General features: G+C 41.3%; 1 protein-coding gene across 4 annotated transcripts in view; it reads left to right on the top strand.

Annotated features, from left to right (window-relative positions):
- The window catches only part of LOC111669530 (stromal membrane-associated protein 1-like), a 112594-nt gene that overhangs the window by 74042 nt on the left and 15139 nt on the right, over positions 1-23413 (top strand). For all 4 annotated transcript variants that reach the window (XM_087179155.1, XM_023425873.2, XM_023425874.2 and 1 more), the window contains one exon: positions 6411-6532. In XM_087179155.1, the coding sequence (XP_087035281.1) occupies positions 6411-6532 (122 nt within the window). The remainder of the gene's footprint in view (positions 1-6410; positions 6533-23413) is intronic.

Raw genomic sequence — 23413 nt, 5'->3', positions numbered from 1 at the left:
ACTTCCTCGGTGCTTCAATTAATGTTAAAAACAATATTGTGAAATCACATGAATTATTTTCTGCTTTTGCCAAAAATGAGTTTTTTCTGAAAGACTGAATACAGTAAAGAAGGCTTCTCTTTGACGACAGCCTCATGGAAACACATTTTCTTTATTTATTTCAGGTTTAGTTGGATGATTCTGATGATAAATGCTGCCTCAGAGATGTTCCCTCTCGCCAAAAATAGATCTGTTCAGGAGCTACTGAATCAATTTCAAAAACTTTTATTGATGGAGCCCCCCCCCCTCTCACTACCAGCTCAGTCCTCTCCTGTAATGGTTCTGATACACTGAATTGACTTCCCCCATATTGTCTCCTTAAGTGTTATTCTAGCAGCAGTGTTCACAGACTTGGCAGCAGACGAGATCACAACAATAACATTTCTCAACAATAATGCAGGGAGGGAACGCTTCTGGCTTCTTCACTCCAAAATAGAAAGAAAGTGAGAAAGACTGTGTGCAAACCCATTTACCTTTTTTTTTTTTTTTTTTTTTTTTAAAGTGCTTCACCCTCAGCTCTAGATAGTCTGCCGCCCCCTCTATGATAGCGATCCTAACTGCATTGGAAAATCAGCTGGGGGATGCAGAAACCTGATGGGACCTGGGAGGAGAGACTTAAAGAGATTAATGTTTCCTCTATGAACTCTTTACATTGTCTCATTCAGTGTCAGATTATCCACAGACTCCACTATTCACAATCAAAGCTTCACAAGATGTTTCCAGATACCACAGTGTGATAAATGCAATGTAGCAGAGGCAAACATTTATAGAATATCGTCTGATATTTTTAATATCCACACTGAACCTGATTCCGTGTTAATTGTATTGGGAACTTCAGATTCCACATGTGTATTAAAAAGAGCATGGCAGCATCATCTCTGCTATGGTCTGATTATAGCTACAACACTCCCCCAGAAGAAGGAAGTGGCCACTTTTAAATTGCAGCTCGGTCAATTGACCAGTATCCTTCACCTTGACAGAATAAGGTTGTCTCTGAAGAATAGTCACAATTCAATAACATCTGGTACCTAAGAAACAAGTCAGAGTGGACTCTACTCGTGTAATCAACATTATTACTTTTCAACTTTCCCATCGCAACCTTTATTGTCATATACTACGTACTGAGCAGAAAGGGATGGGGGAGGGTGTGTAAAAATGTAGACTGGATTCTCATGATCTTACATCTTAAAACCCCTATTTAATAAAACATATTTGACAAATAAGAATCATAATACTGTATGCTACGTTCACACTAAGTCGCTAAATTTGATTTAAACAGTTTTGATGTGTTTTGGCTCTGTCCACACCGAGTCTGTGCTTTTCTAATCTTAAAACTGAGCTTTTTGAAATCTCCAGAGTAGATCAATCTTGAAACACATACTGTGTGTGGAAAACAATGACACCAGCCTTGTCTCAGTCACTGCAGCATTCAAGTTATGAAATAGGGATGTCATGATGGCCCCACTCTTGATAATTATATTTACCTAAATGAGACATCTGCCCTTGAGATAAATAGAAGATCGAAGAAAGATATAGGCCAAATAGTAAAAATAATTACCTACACAGTAGCAGAAGATATGCATCCCAGGAACCGGGGATCAAACCACTGACCTTCTGATTGGTCGATCAGATCCACTCTACCTCCTGACTTCTGCAAAATTCAAACAACATACAGGTCAACTTGTACAAGTAGAACTGTGAAAAGAGCCTCCGGATACCTTTACGCTTTATTTTTATTTTGTCTGACGACTTCATGATCATAAAATACTGATTTGATGAATGCCTTTGCACAAAGTGAAGGAGTTACTGTTGCTGCCTAGTTAACAGGTAGTCTTATGTCCCACAGTTAAAATCATTGTTTTAAATTCGTCCAGTTGTCTGACAACAGAAACAACAAATATTGAAGTAAGAGGATTTAAATAGTGAGCTTGGTTTTATGAGACCATGGTGCAGGTGGACACAGAGAGCGGGAGGAGACAGGATGGAGGTGGAAGCAGCTGAGACTCAGACTGGACTCTGTAGCCCCAGAAACAGCACAGCAGAGCAGCGGGGCTGCCTCTGTCCCAGTCTGTACCAGATGTTGGCAGTGAGGGACTGGTTGCTTGCTTTGTGACCATGATACGCAGTTGGCCAAAACAGAATGTGGCTGAGACTCAGGAGGTGAAACAGGAGATCCACTGCTAGTCACAGGGTTTGCGGTTCAATCTGCAGGTAACTGTCCTCGGGCTGGACACTGAGCCCTAAACCGCTCCTGATGGTTAGCTAGCACCTCACATGGTAGCTCACCGCCACTTTGAGTGTGCAGCATATAAATGCAGCCATTTACCACAACATCAAAGACAGAGGAGAACAAATTAAGCCTCTTTTCTTTTGTTGAGGTTTTCAGATGTTACAGAAATTACCTGAAAATGTTTTTGACATCTAAATAGCATTTAAAAATCTAGCCAGTTTAGAGAGGACACATTATAAAAAAAGCTGGATTCACCTTAAAGGGGGCAAAAATGTGCCCCTATCGTCCCCCTTATGGCCCCTATGGCTCCTAGTGGATTGTTTATGTATCCTGTTGCTGCATTGTTCCCGTCCACAGTATCATTATGAGGCCCAAGACCTGGAACCCAAGTAGCTCCCCTGTGTGGGAATAAAATTGTCCCATGTTTAATGTGGATGAAATACAACATTTAAAAATATGCACTATTTGAGCTAAAATAAATGCAGTGGACCTCCTTGGGGGTCTGGGGCTGCAGGGCAGTTGCCAGCCTTTGCCATTATCCATGTGTTAATAAACTTAAAAGCAAGCGATCCTTCATCTCTGTCTGTTGATTGATGTTTGTTTGCACAGAAGTCTTACTCTGGTTACATAATCATTCAATGCTCAAAATTGTGGGAATGCAGGCTGTTTTTCTGCTGCAAAGGCTCCATTTGCAAATCCATGAATAATGTTTTGAGTTGCATCAAAACACGAACATCAGACTATAACCTCATATATCTTCTGTTGAGCATTTCATATCACTGCACCGCAAGAGGCGTTGTCTTAGGTCCTTTATCTCCTGTAAACAAGCATATTCTACCTATAGCAGGTCATTTTGTGTCCAATTTCTTCACTTCGCTCTTTATAATGACTCTTTCCACCAGGAAGCTAATGACTTTGGTCACCAACTGGGCTCATATCCCCTCTCCCAGAATCACAAGCAGGGGAGCCAGCAAGCTGCATTTCATGCCCTAGTTGTGATTTGTATTATAGAAAAAAAGTGGGTTAGATTAACATATCTTTTGGTTTATGGCTGTAGGAACACTTCAAAGACCAAAACCAATGAACTTTTATTATTGACAGGATGGAAAACGTGTGAAACAGCATTTTTGAACACTGGGACAAAATAATCACAGAATGTTTCCACATGTAAAATCGTATTTGGTTATTGCATTAGAATCGATCCTGGGTTTAATCAAATTAGATATTTTAGCCCTTGTTGTGCTGGCCAAGTCCGTAATGTGACAGCTTCTACTGCTAAATGAGGTCGCTGTATTCATTGACGGTACTGGGAAGCCCTGTGTGTGTGTGTGTGTGTGTGTGTGTGTGTGTGTGTGTGTGTGTGTGCGCGTGCGCGTGCGTGTGCGTGCATGCATGCGTGTGTGTTTGTGTGTGTGTACTTGGGGCAAAGGGGTGCAGGGTGATTATAAAACACACCCCCAGGCTGAACTATTGGTCTGTTTCCTTGGTGAAGTTGAGAGCGCTCTCAAGAAGTGGCTCCATCCCATAATAAAAGCTGGTGGGCACATTGCCTGCCGTGGCAGTGATGATGATGAGAATGATGGGCCCTTTTCTCCCTGTGGCTCATTACCATGGCAATGGAGTTTTTTGTAGTGGGGGGTGGGGATGGGGTAATTAATGCACATGAAATCTTATCTGTCTGTGTTGTATTTCAGTATTTACATCTATCATTCTCGCCTTAACTGATAATCTTACTCATAACTCATAGCTTTATCCTTAAAGCACTTTTTTAAAGCAATTTACAAAGAGATTTTTAACAGTCAAAATAAAAGCCAAGCTCTGACATGAAGGCATCACAAGACGGATAGAAGGAAAGAAAATCAATAGTTAGAATTAGCATGAAAGACACCACAGTCAAAGTAATTCTTTGAAAATGAGTTTTAATAAGTGGTTTAGAAGGATGTCGAATAGTCTTTCTGGCCTTCTCACAGTAAATGGTTTTCCTTGTACCCTGCTGTCTAGCTAAAAGAGCTCAGTCTTGTTCACACTTTAAAAGGGCTAAATTATGGATGTTTCGTCACTGTGGTTATATAAATGACCTCCGCTGCTCACTTGTTCTCCCACACACACCCAGTTCACTCTCTTTTTCCTTTCACACACTTCCTGTCCTCCCCCTGTCTGCCTCTCTCACTTACTCTCAGATGCGTGTACATGGTGTACCGATGGGGGGTCCTTCAGATGAGAATGGGTCTCTGTCTGCACAGGACAGTCTTTCCATAACAATTCTGTAGTTTAAACAATAAAACAGCATCAAACAACTATTTTCTATGTAAGGATATAGTGGAGTAATTCTTTGTTTGGATGCCCTGTCCGGACACTTTTAATGCAAGTGAGTGCATGAGTCCCTCCAGTGAAACTCTTGGTCCCCTCCATGTTCATAAACACACAGGCTCCGCCCACAGGTGAGATGCACAGTGCATTATACAGCGTTCAGGTGAACTCGAGCTTCCACAATTTTCTCCGCTGAAGAAACGTTTTTGGCAAAAAAACGTCTGAGACAAAGAAAGAGATCAGATTAGAACACAGGCCATGGAGACTACCAGCTCAAATCTGGGTCGGCTGGTGGGCTGTCAAAACATCCATAAAGTTTTTACCGGCTCCATCAGTGTCAATCGTGTGATTGGTCCCAGCAGATAAGTCCTAGGCTGAATTTATTTCCCAATCCGAACATGGAGCCAATACTCATCTGGCTTTACAGAGAGGAAAACCCTACCAGCTGCTAAAGGGTACAGCTTGACTCTGAACTGGCTTTTCTTCTCCTCCATGCATAAATAGTTTGATGGCTGCATGTCTGTTATCATTAGTAACCGGCTACAGTATAGGCATGATAACATTAGCTAACTTGGTGTTAACCATATTATGAATGTGTTCGGCAAATGTTGCTATCACTACCTGGCTGGAGCGTATCACGTCAATTCTAGCATGAGCTAATTGTTATGGCCCGATTGTTTTTTGCTGGCTCTCCTGTGCACAGAGTAACTTTATTCAGTTATGCCTCTTGTTGTGTGTTGAGTGGCTGCTTTGACTGGGCTTCGTGACACTTTGCAGAGAACCGAGAACTGAAGGGAGCAGGATTTGTAGCTGACGAAGTTTTTCTTTTGGTCTGAAATGTTGGTGTTCCAGTGCGACATCTAGTGGCAGTGACGATCATTTACAGACCCTTTAAAGATCAATTTAGCTAATGTGCTTTTACGTTTGGCTGAGGTGGAAAAATGTTTTTGCCATACAAGCAAAATGCAACAAAATGCAATGGAAACAGAATAAAGCGAATAAATCATGAAGTGTATGACTACAACATTCACTCTTCAAATGAATAAATGAAACAACAATAATGCTACATTTCCGTCACTAATTAATTTACCTTTGTTTGAGGTTTGACCATGGCTCTTTTAATGATGTCACCTAGTTCCACCCTCTTCCTCTGCAGTGGTTTGATTGCACACGACTGGGGAACCAGTGCCACCAACTGTTAATCTCGATAAACCAACTCCTAATATTCACACAATGCTAAGATTGTCGCTACATTTGGATTGAAACGAGGCAAGTGTTTGTAATGTATGTAATACATAGATATTGGACATAGTTTTTAATCAAACTAAAGTAATTAAATGTCCTAACTGTTGGTTAAATATTGGTTGTGAAAACAGTGTGAGGTCCATCTAATAGCTGTTCTGGAGCTTTAAATTGTATCACACAATTTTCATTTTCTTCATCTTGGATTTTGCATAGTTGTCATAGAAAAGAAGCTCAAATTTCCATTTTTTTCAGAGAAGGTAAAGGACGACTTGCCTTTGTTAGAGCTGATGTTCAAAGTTCATTATTGAATAGTAAATAATCTCTTCAAAAGGTCCATTTAGAATCTGCTCTTGAACCTTTAAATATTGATTTTAAATGAAAATACAGTTTTCACAAATACAACTTTTTCTAATTGTGCAGAGAAATCTGTGTCATGAGTATGAAGGAATAAAACTTCAAGCTTTATCACTTGAATGTCTTTGATTCTGCCATAACTTTTGGAGATACACACACTCTCTTTAAATCAAATCAAATTATATTTGAGGTTATTTGTACTAAAGGAAATGCGTCTCTACATCTCTCATAGATGCTCCAGAAGGTGGAGGAAAGAGCTTGGCCGGTGCTGCACCAATCAGCGATGAACTGGACATCTTTGGACCAATGGTCTCCAACCCTCTCCCCTCAGCCAACAACACACAGCAGGCTCAGGTAACACGCACGCATGTAGGCAGGTACACACACACACACGCATGCACAGGCTTTCATCATCTGCTTATCACTGCAGGCAGGTGGCAACACAGGGAGTCTGCAGAGACTCCCATGATGTAAGTACACACACACACAAACACACACACACACACACACACACACACAAACACACACACACACAAGCATATTCACAAACACGTGACCTCTCTTTACGCGCAGACACACATTCTCTGAGGATCATATCAAAGTAAACTGTCATAGACTCTCCTTTATTGAATTAATTTAACCAATGTCCTTCAAAGGGGAGAGTGGGCCTGTCTGGCAGAGAGAGGACTCATGGTGAACTGCTATAATGAAGAAGGCAGGTGGGAATTCTGGGGATGAAGTCTTGTCCATTTATTACAATTTTATTTGTTTTTATCCATAGCCTTTTGACTTATTAAACTATTATGAAATATTCAAGAACCAACTTCATAAGTGAGATTCAGTTCTTTTATCCTTATATATTCTATATGTCTGGTTTTTGATGGCACATTAGATCCTCTGGGCCTGGATGATACACAAACCCGTGGAGAGATGTTCTGTCATTCTACACAGACGTTTCTTTTCAGCTGCTCTTTGCTGGAGGGGTTTTGTTGCTCTGCCTTCCACTTTAAACTCCTACAAATGTCTTTTATTGGATTAAAGTCAGGGACATACTTGGTCAGGTCATAGTTTTCACTTTTTTTCTTCTGTCTTGCTTTGTGTGATTTTTGCAGTGTGTTAGGGAAGACTGAAGGGTGGGAGTGATTTTTTCATTCAGTCTTTGGATAAACAAACTCACATCATTGGCACCATCTACAAATGTATTCTCCTCTTCACCTATCAGCACACGGTGGCCTTTTGCAATAACCTCAAAACTGAAATATTGCGCTATAGACAGGCCAACCGCAGTGGATCGCAAGCAATCGCCATAACCACGCCATGTTCATGTTTATCCAACTGTCGGCACTACGGCACAGAAAATAACCAACTGAGATAACTCCTCTGTGATACACATGAAAGAGCATTTCATTTTCAAGATTCAGCAACCAGAACACACTGAGTGTGTACATACATATGAAAATAATGATTGGGACAAGGTGCCGAAGCCTGCTGCTCTGTCCTGACAGATATCGCATGTCACATTGAGCCATCCTAAATCACCGCAGGGGAAATTTCTTCACCGTGACATCCCTACACCCACCTCCATGTTTAATGGTCAGCACTATACAGTCAGGTCCACGCCAAACATCCTGCACCCCATTGGATCCCAGCTCAGTTATTTTGGTTTCATCTGACCAAAGAATGAGCTGCCAACATCCATCAGGCTTCTTTTCCAAGTTTAACCTGCAGTTTTATGTTGTTTTGAGAGCAGAGGTTTTCTTCTTGACTTCCTGCAGTGTCCTTCTCACTAACACCAGCTTCCACAGATAATCATTGTCCTGAGTCAGAAGCACTCGACTCACCTGTCTTGTTTTTCAATGCGTCAATTTGAAGGATGACTCTTCACCTGTACGCCCTAACCACTGCTGCAGCTGTGTTTCAGTTTACGCTCAGTAGCCTACTGATGCTCTTGTACCCCCTCACATCTTCATCAAGTCTCACAGTGTGGGTTCTTGCTTGTTCCTCTCCATGTGGAGTCTTGTTGCATTAGACATAACCCAGGACAGAACTGATGACGCCGTGGTGTCCACACGTTCTTATATAACCTTGTTTGTGCAAATCTTAACTGGAAATCACTGGTGCAATCAGTTGTGTTGTATTTGGGGACCACACTTCAACTTAAAAATAATACCTTTATTTTATTATAGTGCCATTTTACTACCTTAAAGTGCCATGTCTCAGCTTCAGTTTGTGAAGGTTTGCATCAACATTGAAAGAACTGCATGTGAGACAAGGGGGAAACTCCTTAGTCAGACAGTGGAGGTGACCAGCAAGGTTTGGAGGGGGTTAATGAACAGCCATCAGCACTTTAAGATAAAACACTAATGAGGCTGTGCCTGTACTAGCCTCTTATTTGTTTCCAAATACTTACATAGTCTGCGTATTAGCAGGGTTTGCAAAAACAACAAGTAGTGACCTTTCGTTCGGTATGTCCTGTCAACCAAATAATTACTGTTACTGTTAAATTACTATTGAATCAGCCTAATACAATCTCATTAGGCCTGAGTTTTAGCACGTGTGTAACATAGGGGAGTTAAACCTGGAGCTGGAAGCAGCTTTGGAGTCAGTTGTAGGTTAGCTCATGCAAACATGCTTGTCGGATTTCTTTTCACTTTAGTCATTGATGTCACTCACCAGAAGTTTGTTACCATACGAGCTCAACTATATAACTACTTTTGAATGTCATGGTTATATCTGACAATTGTTGAATAATGTCAGGTACACCTCTAATATATTATCTTCCTCAGTGAGATATAAATTCTATAACTTTTCTATTGAAAGCTGTCTCAGTTATACTGTACATAGTCTGTGGTATCTGACATTTCTCTCACTGCACTGATACAAAGAACCCTGTTCAAAAAAACAAGATAATATATGTAAGTTTGTGATTGTGAATGGTGCAAAGTTGAGGACAAAGTGAGAGAAATGGAGAGATGGATGGAAGGATTGGAGTGTGTCCAAGTGTCTGCCATCACATTGGATGCTCTTCATTTTCTGGGTAGACAAAACAAAACTGGGTGTTTGTCTGAGTGAGAGGAAGGACAAAAAATTGAGAAAATCAAAGGAAAAAAAAAAAGAATCTTTGACATTCTTCACTGTACTTTCCAGATACTTGTTTTTCCTTCCTTCTTCCCTCTCTCTGACTAGTCTCAGGGGAACGAGGAAGGCTGGTTGAATAAAACATTTTTGAGGAGCAGTGTTGAGTTTGAGATGCTGTCGCAGTCCTTCAAGCGTGGCCTTTGACCTCTGGCTGGGCTGAAACTGAGGACACACACATTCACACACACAAATCTAAATATATCTGTATATCATATAGACACACACGCATAAGAAGGAAACATGTAGTCGCACACTTCTAGTCAAGGAATTAATATACAAACAGAAAACAAACAGGTGACATGATATGTACGTTGTGTACTGTAACAGCAGAATGCATGCACAGGTGCACACACACACACACACACACACACACACACACACACACACACACACACACAAGAATTCAATGCGACCTCTGCCTGGGTTTGACATTCATTCTTTCACTCTCTGACCTATTCCTGGGTTTCAAATTGTACATCTTATTCTTCACTCACACATACACTTCTGAGCCTCCTGGGACCAGACCAGGCAGTGGCTCGCGGGTGACCCAGGCATGAAGAACAATTATGGGCTGCTGTGACTGCTAGCTCCCCTTCTGCCACTACCAGCCTCCCTCTTCTCCCACTTACCCTCTAATCCCCCCTTCACGATCACCTCCTCTGTGACTCCACCTAGCTCTGTGTCTGCCTCACACCTCGGCTCATCTCCATAAACTCTCTGGCCCCATCCGCTTTTTTTTTTTTTTTTTTTTTCTTCTGTGAAGACCTGGTGTAGTCACTGGTGATGTGAGGTAATACTGAACATGCAGCCTCCTTCAATCAGGAGCAAGTATGGCGGAGATCTTCCGACACTTACACATTAACCCACTGATGTGGCGCCCTCTGAAAAACAACAAAATCATATACTATGCCTGTACGGTCTTAATGGGTTGAATTAATGCCACGTGTTAATTAATGGAGTTACCTATTTCTGACTTGTAAATAGTTATTCCGCAAATATCCAAGTCCTCCAAGAACCTCTGTTTTTTAGAGACATCCCATAGTGTGTGAAAAGGCAAAGAAATATGAAGGCATCACATTTCCAAAAGTCTGCCAACTCACGTTTAATGCACATAGTGCCATATTGTCAATACACATTATTTCCAATCCACGCACAATTGCAATCATAGAACCATTGTCGGTTGTCAAATGACACAAACACTTTCAAGTCGTAAACATGGGAATCTTTCCCATCTCTGCCATCTGTCCCAGATGATATGATCACAGCATGAGTGCTCTTTCAAACTAGAGAGTGGCACAAAGAAATGCATTACAGTCATCACAAAAGCCTGGTGATGGAGTGATCACTTGTGCAATAGCTACCATTGGTTGTGGCTAGTTTTGTTAATGGCAAAAATGGACACAAAGAGGAAAGCTCTCTTGGTTTGGCTTCTCATTTGGAAGAGCAGGGATACATACAATGGGATGTTATAATACAGCAGATAGCTCCTTCTGTTCTGGATCCTCTAGTTCTACTTGTTATCTCAAAGGTCAACAAAGTCAAGATGGTTTGGAATCGAGTGTTTGCTAAACCTCCTCCACAGACAATGACTGACCAGCCATACAGTACGTTACCAACAATAGAAAAGCACAGCTTTGGCTTTCTACACATGTCAAAGTGGTGTGCATGGTGCTCTGGTTGCTACTGCAGTATATCTGAGTTTAAGGACAAGTTATCAGCTCTGTTGTGGTCTTTGTTTACCTGATATGACTTTACTAAACTCATCAATTTAGCCCTCCTTCTTAAATCTATTTCTCATGTAAGAGTGAATACACAACCATTTAACCATATTAATCTAACCTTTGTATTTCTTGTCTAAGTACTCAAGTATACAGTGGCTTTGCTTTTTTATCACTTTATTGCCATTTTTGCCCGTCAGTCTGCATTTATTACCTATAATGACAAAGTAAAAATCATTTCATTTCTAAAAGTATTCCCTTAAATCAAGCCTCTTTGGCAGCATTTTGAATCTTCTTGGGTAAGTATCTACAAACTTAGCATACCTGGATTTGGGCAGATTCTCTATAGCTCCATCAGATTGGATGGGAAGAGTTTGTGATCTGCCATCTTCAGATCTCTCCACAGATGTTCCATGGCTTTGGCTGGGCCTCTCAAGGACAGTCAGAGTTCTTTCTTCAAGGGCCTCTCTGTATTTGGCTGCATTTGCAATAGGCCTGATTGATGGAGTCCTGCTGAGACGTTGATCCTTCCGGCAGGTTCTTCTCTCTCTACGGAGGACTTCTGAAATTCTGTTAGAGTGTTTGTTGGATTCTAGGTCACCTCCCTGACCAAGACCCTTCTTGCTCAGTCACTGAGTTTGGCTGGACAGCAACGTCTAGGGAGAGTCCTGGTGATTCCAACCTTCTTCCATTTCAATTATTGAGGCCACTGTGCTCCTGGAAACACTAAAAGTTTTATACCCTTGTCCTGATCTATGCCTCACAGTTCTATCATGTCAGTGAGGTCTTCATAGAATTCCTTGGACTTCATGTCTTGGTTTTTGTCCTGTGTGAATTGTGGGACCTTCTATACTTATGGACTAATCTATATTAAGTAAATTCAGTTTGCCACAGGTGGAATCCAGTCAGGTTCTATAAGTCAAGGATAATTAAAGCAAAGAGGAGGCACCTGACCACAGCAAATGGTCTGAATACTTAGATCAATAGTGTAAATGAGAAATTTCCATTTTTGATTCTTTCACTTTGTCATTATGGGTTATTGAGTGTAAATTGAGGGGCAAAAATGGCAATTTTATCCATTTGATACAATATCTACAACACAAAGTGTGCAAGAAGTGAAGGGTTCCTCTGTATATGGTAAATACCTGAACCTGTTTGTTTTTATATATATAGATATATTTTCATAGTGCGTCATAATACTAAGAGTTAGTAACTTAAGCATGCAATACAAGAACAATGCTATTTAGATTGATTTTTATGTTGTTGTTATGTTTTTTGTCTTAAAAGTGGAAAAGAAGTGAAAGTACAAGGTGCTCTGTTCCAAAGACATCATGTTTGTAGACATCAAATGCAAAATTGAGAGCCGTTGGTAAGGTTCTCATTTCATAAAAGCCACTTGGAAACATTAAAAAGTCAGCTGGAGACAGAGTTTGCCACCAACTCAGGGAGCTAATGTTGATTGCTGGAGCTGATAAAATCTAACTGTGACAGTTTCCATTTTAGCTAGAAAAATTGATGATCACGCACTGAAAATGATAAGATCCTTCTGCATACGTCTGTTTGAAACCCAGAATGCCATTGTTTCAAAAATGACCATGAATTTTGAGTGGCAGATTTACAGCCCTTATCATTAGAAACTGTGTACATGATCGATTGGAGAGCTTGGCAGGCAGGGCAACAGTAACAACAGTTTCTGTGCTTCTTAATTTTCCATTTTACCAATGGAAATTACTTTTATTAAGAATAGTTTTCCACATTAACTGAAAAAATGGACAAGCCTTGATTATAGCCCTGTTTGTCCAATTTTAATTTAAAGACACAGGTAACATCCCCAAAATCGATGCTTTGAGAGTGACTGCACCCATTATTGTTCATCAATAAGCTGTTTTTTTTTTCTGTTCATGCAGCTACAGAATCTTTATTCGCTCAACAAAACAGCAACACAAAAGTTTGCAAAAACTCCATGATTGACTTGTGTGATACTGTAGCTGCAGGCCAGTGTGTAGCTATAACTGGAGCTTTAAGAGGCTGCTAGAATTGAGTGTTTTACCATTCAAGTGACGAGATCCATCATTATCAGCAAGTTTTAGACAATAAATACAAGTTATTAATATTACTGCTGCATAGTTCTGCCTCTGTCACAGTTTACCCTCTCTCTGTCTCCACCTTTTGTTTCTCTCACTGATATTCTGCTGTTATTCTTGTCTGTATGTCTTCTCTCTCCACTCTCCTTTCATTTCTTCCCACTCTCTCTGTTGTACCCCACCATTCGTTCTCTCACAAGAATATATTTTCCTTGAATCTGAACATACAGCACCGCTCCTGTTCTTCTCGTCCTCGTCCTTCATATGACCTCCTCCTCCTCCTCCTCCACCTCCTCCTCTTTTACATTCCTTGCTTCTTCACTTTCACATTCCGTCTTATATCTGTTCTCACCTGGGGCCTCATTAATCAATTTTAGTTATCTACAGATATATGGGTAAATTAGACATACAGCACAAGCATCCCTGAGCAGAGTGTAATTTATGATTTTGAATTTATGCGTAAATATGCAGAAATTGAAATGCAGCCAAGACCTTGCTGCTGAATGGTAGAATGAGTAGAGACTTAATGCTTTCTGTAAAGATCAGTTAAAAAAAACGATGAACTGATGAACTGAATATGCTTCTTTTTTTTTTCTTTTTTAACCTACACATGCAAATCAAGCAACCATGAAAATTGTCTAGACTCACTTGAAAAGTCAGACTTTTACCCTTATAAACATTTCTCTGTTACAATTTGGATTATATGGAATTTAGGGCAATAATGTCTGTTAGTAATATAAAAAGCAAAAGTGGGACTCATTGTAAAATTGTATAGATTTTTGATTTCTGTCTGAATTTCTGACACCACCTTTTTCCAACACTGCACCCAGAGACAGGACTTGAATCTCACACCTACGTACCTGCATAATGCATGCTCTTCTTTCAACCGTAATTTCAGAGGCTCAACAATGCAAATGGTTTTCCTACAGCGCTGCACAGCCGGCTGTAATTAAAACAAAATCTCTATACCAGTGCCAACTTCTTATTACAGCAATTTCACCAGTGTAATAATGTTAGTATAACAAAAAATAGTTTCCTTTATATATACCTGGAACTTTCTGATAGATAATGTTATATTTGCTTCTTTACTACAAAGACAGCTACTACCTGATGTTGGATTGTAGCATCTTTACAAAATAATATTAATTAAATAAAAATGTAACCCCAAAAACAAAGCAGGTGGTGCCTTTATCAGCTCTGAGCAGTGTCTGCATGTCTTCAGGTTGAAGAAGGCCTCACAGCCTTCACTAATGAGAAAGGCCAGCTTATGTTTAGTCTGGGAGGTTGAACCAAGGGCAAAACAGTCCAGAAAAGATTTTTATTCCCAGCACTGTTTGCTGCTGCTCATTGTCATGCTGTAGAATGAATCTGGGACTGATCCATCAGGGACAATCTTTCTGAATAATAAGTAAATTTTACAGATAATTCTTCTTTAATTCAATAGAAATAAGGGTCTGAGTTTTGAAAGAAGGACTTGTACTTGTAATGGAGTATTTTAATTGTGCTTGAGTATTCAGATCTTTTTACTGAAAGATCTTCTTTACTGCTGCAGGCTGAAAAAAGTTTTAATGTGAATTTAATAAGCTTTTTATTTGTTTTTCTATTGCATGTACTTTCTAAATCTGCAAAGTATCCAGTGTGGGCAGCTGTCAAATACAATTGGTGGAGTAAAAAGTTCAATATTTCCATCTGAAATATTGAGGAGCATATACAGCATGAAATGGAAATACTAAAGCGGAGTACCGGAACTTTCCTACTTTCCACCACTGTTCAGCAGGAGAAGTAATGATACCAGAGACGTGTGATCCAGCGGACAGCCCTTTGTGCTGTTCTGCACCTCATAGCCTCCAAGTTACTTCTCCAGACAGGCTGCTCTCACATGGTCCTCCACCTTTGGCCCTACTTTCTGTCATGTAGACTGTATCATTATCTGAATGTCAAACAGAACGTTTTGTTTCCTCTATTCAGAAGGTTGAATTTACTGCAGCTCTAACAGCGAGAAACTTTTTCATTCTAAACCACCAAGAGAAGGTCTTTATTCAACCAGAACCCGCTTCTTCTTCTCTTCATCTGAGCCAGTGCAACATAGAGACATTTAAAGAAAAGTCACCTCACAGTATGTGGGAATACTTGTCTCTGCCTTGGTGGGAACGTTAGCTTGTGATTCCCTCTCTTTGTTTGTTTGTCTGTTACCAGCCAATTTGACAAACTAATGGTTTGTGCATGTTCCTGCTTCCTGCTTCCTGCTTCCTCGCCTTAATGCATTGGACTGAGTGGCCTTGTGACCTTTCCGGTGGCACCACCATCAGGCCAGACTTGAGTTTATTTTCTGATCCCTTCCCTGTGCGGATTCATGCTCCCAGGATGAAACTCTGCGAACCCACCTGTTGCGCCACCGTTCTAGCATCAGCATTTTCAGTAAACACAAGGACATACTTCTGACAGTCAATACACATCCTCCCAGTCTTACGCACACACACACACACACACACACACACACACACACACACACACACGCGCTCACACACATACAGAGGGCTGAATTTGGGATTCAGCAGGCGGATATTGCTTTACAGCTGTGATTAGCTGGGTGCATGAAGAAAGAGGAAGCCGGCAGCCTGCTGATTCGTGCAGCTATTACTCTGCATCGGGGAGCACTTGCCTATCTGCAAATACGTCAATTATAAAAATGCGATTACAGCCTTGTAGGAGGGGGAGGATTTGTGTTATCCACAGCTTTCCCTCTCTCTCTCTCTCTCTCTCTCACACACATACACACACACACAAACACACACACACTTTGTCTCCATCTTCTGTCCTCTGTCTCTCATTCACCCCTCCCTGAGTGAAAAATATGTAATTTTCAAATGGGTTTACTAAGAAAAGTCGAAAGAATGTTAAAAAAAAAAAAAGAAGTAAATTACAATCAACTTCTAATCTACAGTGGTAGGGAGGTGGAGAAGGATGCAATGAAGGAGGAGAAAGAAGAAGAGGGGAGGAGACAAAGTGGAGAGCAATAGATGGATGGAAAGAGGGATGGGCAGGTGTGTAGAAACAAACAAGGTGGAGGGTGAGGCCAGGGACACACAGGACGTGAAGCGTGAAGTCCCACCCGCCCTAACAGAATGAGTGCGACAGTGCAGACTCGCCAGGGGGCACTGACTTGAATCACCACCCACAGTCCTATGTCTGTTCTCCTCCTAAAGCTGCTGGGTTCACACAGATTACCCAGGTTTGTGAGTAATTAAGAAGAGACCCTTCCTGCCTGTCGCATGATGTGACGCGTTCTGTCCCAGACACGTGTGGTGTATCTATCAAACAGATGCGCCATGGATGGAGTTGCACTTTTGTGTGTCATTAGTCATTTGAGTGTCTGCATTAAGAGAAGTTGGTTATGTATTTTTCTGGATTTACTGAGGTCACCCTGTTTGCATCTGTCAGTTTTGTGGGGAAAATTCCAACACTGAAAAGGAGGTGTAAACACAGCACAAATGGGATTTCCAGGACCACTGTTGTGATCAATGGGCGCACCCTCAGCTGTGGGCTCAGGTGAGTTGTGATTGTGATAAACATGGGAGGACTGAGTTCTGGCTGTTGCTGCGCTAAGGTTGTTATGATTTTGACTGTGATAGTTTGTAATAGGTGTAACACTACAGTACAAGCAGGAGTGGTGTGTATGTGCAGGGAACTGACATGGTTGTAGTGACTGGGCATCATATTGATGCTATTGATTTGCCGATATCCTTTGGTCTATTAAAGGTCCGGTGTTTTATTTGAAGTGTTTATCTATAAGAAGATATATTTGTGGTTTTAAGAGCCAAAAACCATCTCAGTGTAGTTTAACATCTCCTCTCTCAGGCTTCTCTCTGGAGCTCTAGTAACAACAGGTCAGTGAGCCAATCAGAGGAGAGGAGGCTCTGAGCCTCTCTGATAGTGGGTCTGGGTGGGTGGAGCTTGGGGCATGGCTGAGAGTGGTAACTGCTTTGTTGTGACATCTCAAAGTTCCAGAAGTCCTGACGGCTGGTTTTTAGGCAGTTTCTGAATACAGGCTGTGTGCATTTCTCTGTGGACTGAGGCTTTGATACTTTCACAGTATTAATATAGAACCTAGACCTGCTTTATAGTCAAACAACACATGGACAAATACCTTTAGACTATATGGGACATTTAATAACACATCTGCCAGAACTGATCAAAGCGCTGCAGGTGTAGTCTGAGCTGTAACCACTTACGCAGCCACAGCTTCATCTGCTACGACCAGGCAGAGCGAGCGCAGCTGTGCTCACAGTACCGCAGCTCGGACTTTTGAAAGGATGAATGAGCAATAAATGCATCTCAGCTTTCTGTAGTAACAGCAGAGCATTTCGCTAAACTGGCAGCGTGTTAGACCAGGACTGGACCAACACACTAGCTGCTTCTTTGGATCAGTGGGAGGCAGAATTTATTGTGAGCGAACACAATATACACCAAATATTCCCACTGTCACTCTTCAGGGGCTCTGCAAAATACTGATTATGAGCAACAAAAATAAAGCAATTAGGCTGTTATTAATGAACTTAGTATCTGATTACTGAAAGTGATTAGTGCGCGGTGAGCTTGGGTTTGTGTTCATCCAAATCAGGTGCTGAATACAGACAGATTGCATCAACGAAAACCTACATTTTCTTCGTAAATTTGTCCTTGGCCATGTCTTCAAAAGGCAGTCAATGACTATCATATTGTATATAGTATTTTATTCAAATGGTACAGATACATGCTCATAGTTGACGGTTTCAGTAGTTTATGCTCTTTAAATAACTAGTACTAGACACTGAATGAATCAGTATGGCCCTGTAGCTGTAATTGTCCCTATTATAGGACTTTTAGGATAAGAGACTTGCATAACATCTTTTTTCCCAGTTGTCCATAATGATATTAGAGGAGTGTTAATAAAGCAGTTAGGGACAGAAATTGTTCTCCTGAGTGCTCCAAAACTATCCCTGCACCCAAAATTGAACCAATTTCAAAGTTCTTAAGTGGGCAGTGCAATCAAATCTGGAGAGATTTTTTTCTCTTCATCTAAAGCAGCACCAGTAGAAATGAAGTCAGCATTCCATTTGAAGACCTGCGCAACAAGATAATATCTTTTCGAGACAGAGCACCATGTGCGTCCATCATACAGTACAAACCCATCTGATCAAAGAGCGACCTACTCAAGACAGAGCACAATCAGAAGATGATTGACAGACCACTTAAAACTGAGCAAGTCTGATCCTAAACCTGCCGGAAATTTATTTTTGAAAACTCCCTGTTGAAGTTGGGAAGAGAGCTTTTACCAGGAAACACACAACAGCGCATTAAACTGACAGTACAGTCAAACATTATTGTGAGTGTGGGTAGAGGTGTGTGATCTGAAGCTCTTATAAGGACGACCTTACTTTGGCATAAGAGCTACGTCTCAGATGAATCGTACAGATCGCATAATTAAAAGATGCAATATTTACATATCTAAAGTTCAGTCGCAGCTAACCAGCCCATTGTTAACTGGTAGCTAGCCGGCTAACTGTAGCTGGCGCCTCTTGGAGTTTGGTGTAGCGGCACATGAGCCGGTTCTCCACCTGAGCAGAACAAGAGCCACCGTCTCCAGCTGTAGTCCAAGATGGTGGCGTTACAGTCTGCGGGATGAGAGCCCGAGCGAGCCTGAGGCAACGACTGAACTTTCAAATCAGAACACTTAAATAGGACACCTCCTAAATAAATAACTGCGCTGTCCAAACACATGCTCCATATGAACTACGCAAAAAGTGGGATTGCTTGTGACACCACAGAAGACAGCGTTGTGGGTGAAAAATAGCGGTGGGCAGACAAACATCCAAATTAAAATTCAGAGCGGCGGAAAGATACGAATCACAACTTCCAGTCAGGACTTTCACAATAAAATCAGAGCACAAACAGAATGCAGATTGAGATTCAGATCGTGTATTGCTATTCTACCCAAATAGACTGTCAAGTGATTTTTTGCCTGATCGCCCATCTCTAACTGTGCGTATGTTTAATTAACAAAATCAGCCACTAAGAGACATCCAGCTGTATTCAACCTGCATTCATTGATTTTTCGGGGGCCACTTGGGGGCAACACAAAAGCTGTAAACACAACATTTATTATCTCTTTTAACTCTGATTTGGTAGTCACTAACTTTATCTCTCTGACCTTCGGTGTTGCACTGATAATGTAATGGTGGAGCGGTTTTGCCAACTGTGGCTAGAAACAGTTCTGGTCAGACTGAACCAGAAGAGTGAAGTTGCGTGACACAAAATTTAAAGAGTGAGATCAAAGTTGCTAGAACGCTCAGTAGAGGTGACGGGAACTGCAGAGCTGGGTGATAGTTCTTTATGGGTTCATTATGCATGCATCTAAGCTGCACAACATCTTTTTAGGTTCAGTGAAGGACAAGTGGAGACCTGACTCAGTCCAGTCAATGAAACCCTGAGCCACTAAAATCCACTTTCAGAGACCAACATCTAGCCAGGCCTCTGTTTGTTAGCATGGAAATAAAGTTAAAGTAGAAGCTTTTGTGTAAGTGTGTTATGTTTGGGTTTTAGGACTAAGCCGGATGAAAGAGAGAAGTTAAAGACGGATGAGAGAAGAAAAGAAACGAAGGAAAAGCAGCTGATTGCTGAAGGAATGTAGTGAGAGGGGGAAAGATTGAGAGATGAATGCAGTTTGTTGTGAGCAGAAAAAAAAAAAGGGCGAGGAAGGTAGAGAGGGATGAGGATTGACCTGCGATTGATTTCTTCCTTCTTGTGCTTTCATTTTTTTTTTCTTTTTGCTTCTGTCTTTCTGTCCTATTCTTCTTTGGCACGCTCCCTCTCAAATTTAGACTTCCAAGCTTAGTTTTTGTTTTCAGTAAATTAGCACAAATCCTTCAGCACACACACACACACACACACACACACACACACACACACACACACACACAAACACACACACACAAACAGCCCAGTGTGGTTTTAAAGCCACAGATGGTCTATCAGGGGGGAGTGTATGAGTATTTCAAGCAGTGATGGAAAACTGTAGAGAGACAGAGTATGGGTGCGTACGTGTGTTCATGTGTGTGTGTGCGCGTGCGTGCGTGTGTGTGTGTGTGCGCGCGTGCGTGCGCGTGTGTGTGTGCGTGTGTGTGTGCGTGCGTGTGTGTGTGTGTGTGTGGCTGTAGAGGTTTATGTACAGTGACAGTGAGGAAAAGGCTGTCAGAGTGGTAATTCAAAGCTTTGGCTGCAGCCAACATTGGGGGAGAAGAATGGAGCCTTGTTGAAGAGGCTTTCTATTACACAATGTGCTGCTAGGAGCCCAGCAACACATCACACACTATGTGGAGGGTGTGTGTTTACATGTGCATGGTATTAATGTTGGTTTGACTGAGAAAGTCAAAGAAAACAGTAGATGCACATGTTACATACTGTGCTTAAATGTTTCTTCCTTAACGAGTGCAGTTACACTGACGTATCAGTGCAGTTTACGTTGTGCGCCACCTGCTTAGCTTTGGCAAGAAGACTCTTGGCTTGCTTCACTGTCCTTTCAGTGTAACTGGAGCTAATGCTGCTGTGGTGTCTGGCAATCACAGATGGAGAAAGGAGTGAAAGGCTGATGGAGAATGGTTTGTCTTAAGCAAGTGCATGTGTGAAAAGAAAAGAAGCCATGATTTTAAGAGCCACATACACCAGGATGTAATGTAAAGGCTACTGAGCTATCTCCACTGTCCATCTGTGTCACTGTTACTAGAACAGTTATCAGTATGAGCCAGCCTGTTACATTCATCTCTCATATTGCAGTTTGACTGCCCATATATCATGTAATATTAGCTCAGGTGGTAGGTAGCTGGGTCAGCTGTTGATTAAAGTGTTGGTGATTTCCTCTGTCCTTGAGCAACACATTGAAACCCAGTATGCTCTCATTAGGAGAGGATGTAGGAGATGCAATATTGTTCTGTAATATTATACAATTGATCAATATCACACTGGTTGTCTATGGCAATTACTTAAATCATTGGTTCTCAAACATTTACTGCCACACCCACCTTGTGGAGCATTACATTAAATTACATTTACATTTACTCATCTGTCAGACGCTTTTATCCAAAGTCACTGAAGCTTCACTGCAGTATAGACCTTGGTGTAAGTACTAAGTTCTACATCTATTCAATAAGTGCAAGGAGATCAGGTAAAGAAGTGTACTGAAAGTGCATAGTAAGAGCTAGTTAGACATGCCAGGGTGTTGGAAGGAGAACAAATTTCACAATTTACATTTGTACCTGTCATAGAGGAAAAGTACAGTTCAGGTACTAATAACATTAAAGATCAGTTCCAGCCAGTGGCGGATTTAGATAAGGGCAACATGGGCAGTCGCCCAGGGCAGCATCTTGTCGCGCGACAGCACTGGCACTTGCAAAAAAAAATTTGTTGCACTTGCCTGATCGGTTTTTCATTTGCACGTCATCAATGACATCATGTCACCGTGTCAGAGCGGCTGCCCTTTGTAGTTTGTGCAGGCTTCTGCTGAGTGGGTCTCCTCTCTCACTCTCAAAGGTGGTGGGAGATGGGGAGGGGGTGGGGGGTAGTTTGAGCACAGGTCTCCCCAGTGGAGCAGGGGAATCTTTCAAATACTGCACTTCTGTCTCTGAACAGAACTAATGCCATTAGTAAAATCGGTCACACCAGGAAAAGCTAATAAATAAACCACAATTCATTCATAATACTGTCATATTTCTGGGTTGTGTGAAATTGTATTATAATTCATGTTTGTATATAATATTAGTACTAATTGATGATTTTGCATCAAGGAAAGCAAGAAAGGTCAGGCTTTAGATGACAATAGTGCTATTGAGAATGTGTGTCTTATCAGTAGTGTATTAGATTCTCTTGTTGATGTATTCAGGGATGAAGGGTTTGTGCAGTTTAGTAATTTGATTGTCTATGTTATCTGTGTATATATGTGTATATATGTGTGTGTGTATATATAGGTGTATATACAGTATATCGCCCAGGGCACCATACAAGCTAGAACCACCGCTGCGTTCCAGCGCTTGTTTCAATCCAGAGCAGCAGTTAATCATGTGATTAGATGTTTGACGTGTCAAAATGTCTGCTGAGTAAACGTCTTTTCAAATCTCTGTTCACATCACAGCAATAAAAATCTGACAAACTCCAGTAACTGCAACACTTTATAATTACAATACTTAAGACAAACTTCCTATAAGCATGCTAACAATGCTTGCAGCTAAATGCTAACATCAGCATCTTGGCATGCTCATTACCGTAATCACTATCTTAGTTTAGCATGCTAACATTTGCTAATTAGCATTGAACATGCTTATTGCTTTGTTCCAGAAGTCCTGACGGCTGGTTTTAAGGCTCAGTTTCTGAATACAGGCTGTGTGCATTTCTCTGTGGACTGAGGCTTTGATACTTTCACAGTATTAATATAGAACCTAGACCTGCTATATAATCAAACAACACATGGACAGAGACCTTTATACTATATGGGACCTTTAAAATAACAACCAGCAGCTTTAAAGTATCATTCTGGTTTATTACACATTAGCTCCTGTTTTTGTTGTTTTTGATGAATACAATCTGATCATAACCGAAATACAAAGTTGTAATAAACCTGATTTATGCTTTAATTTACACATTGTAATTCTTCCTAATATACAGTGTAGCAAATGAGCAAAAAGTGAATCACATATTTACATCACAGTTTCAATCTTGTGCAAACATAATTAAGCTCACCTCCCCTCCATCAGTGAACCTCCCACCTGCTCCACATGTCCTAATTCATCCTGCATGATGGTCTTATCACACAGTTCAGAGCCGGCACACTCTGTCTGAGTCACACCGTCCATTCTCCCAACACGTCTCAAAGAAGGAAGCTGAATGGCTGTGGCGATTACTGCAGTTTGGGGGATTTGAAGTCTGTTAAATGTATTTTTCAACTTTTTGCGAGCAAGCTTAGCAGCAAATAGGCTTAAGCTCCTTGATTGAGTCATGTTATAGAGCTGTAGAGCTGCTATAGAGCGTCTGACATCAGACGGATCAGGTGAGGACAGTTGGCTGCCTGTTCTCACCCTCCATTCACTCCTCTATTCAGGAGCAGGTATCATGCTAATGTGCTGCAGCTATTAATACAGAGCTCCATCCTGCCTCTGTCAACACTTGACTCACCTTAACTGGCTTCACTTGAGAGGAAATGGACCGTGTGTGTGTGTGTGTGTGTGTGTGTGTGTGTGTGTGTGTGTGTGTGTGTGTGTGTGTGTGCG

The sequence above is a fragment of the Seriola lalandi genome, unplaced genomic scaffold (assembly GCF_002814215.2).
Source record: "Seriola lalandi dorsalis isolate HSWRI2012SDOR001 ecotype SW California unplaced genomic scaffold, Sedor1 jcf7180002054795, whole genome shotgun sequence".
In the NCBI taxonomy this organism is placed as follows: Eukaryota; Metazoa; Chordata; class Actinopteri; order Carangiformes; family Carangidae; genus Seriola; species Seriola lalandi.
The sequence above is the reverse complement of the archived record's forward strand: the minus strand, read 5'-3'. Positions and strand labels throughout refer to the sequence as shown.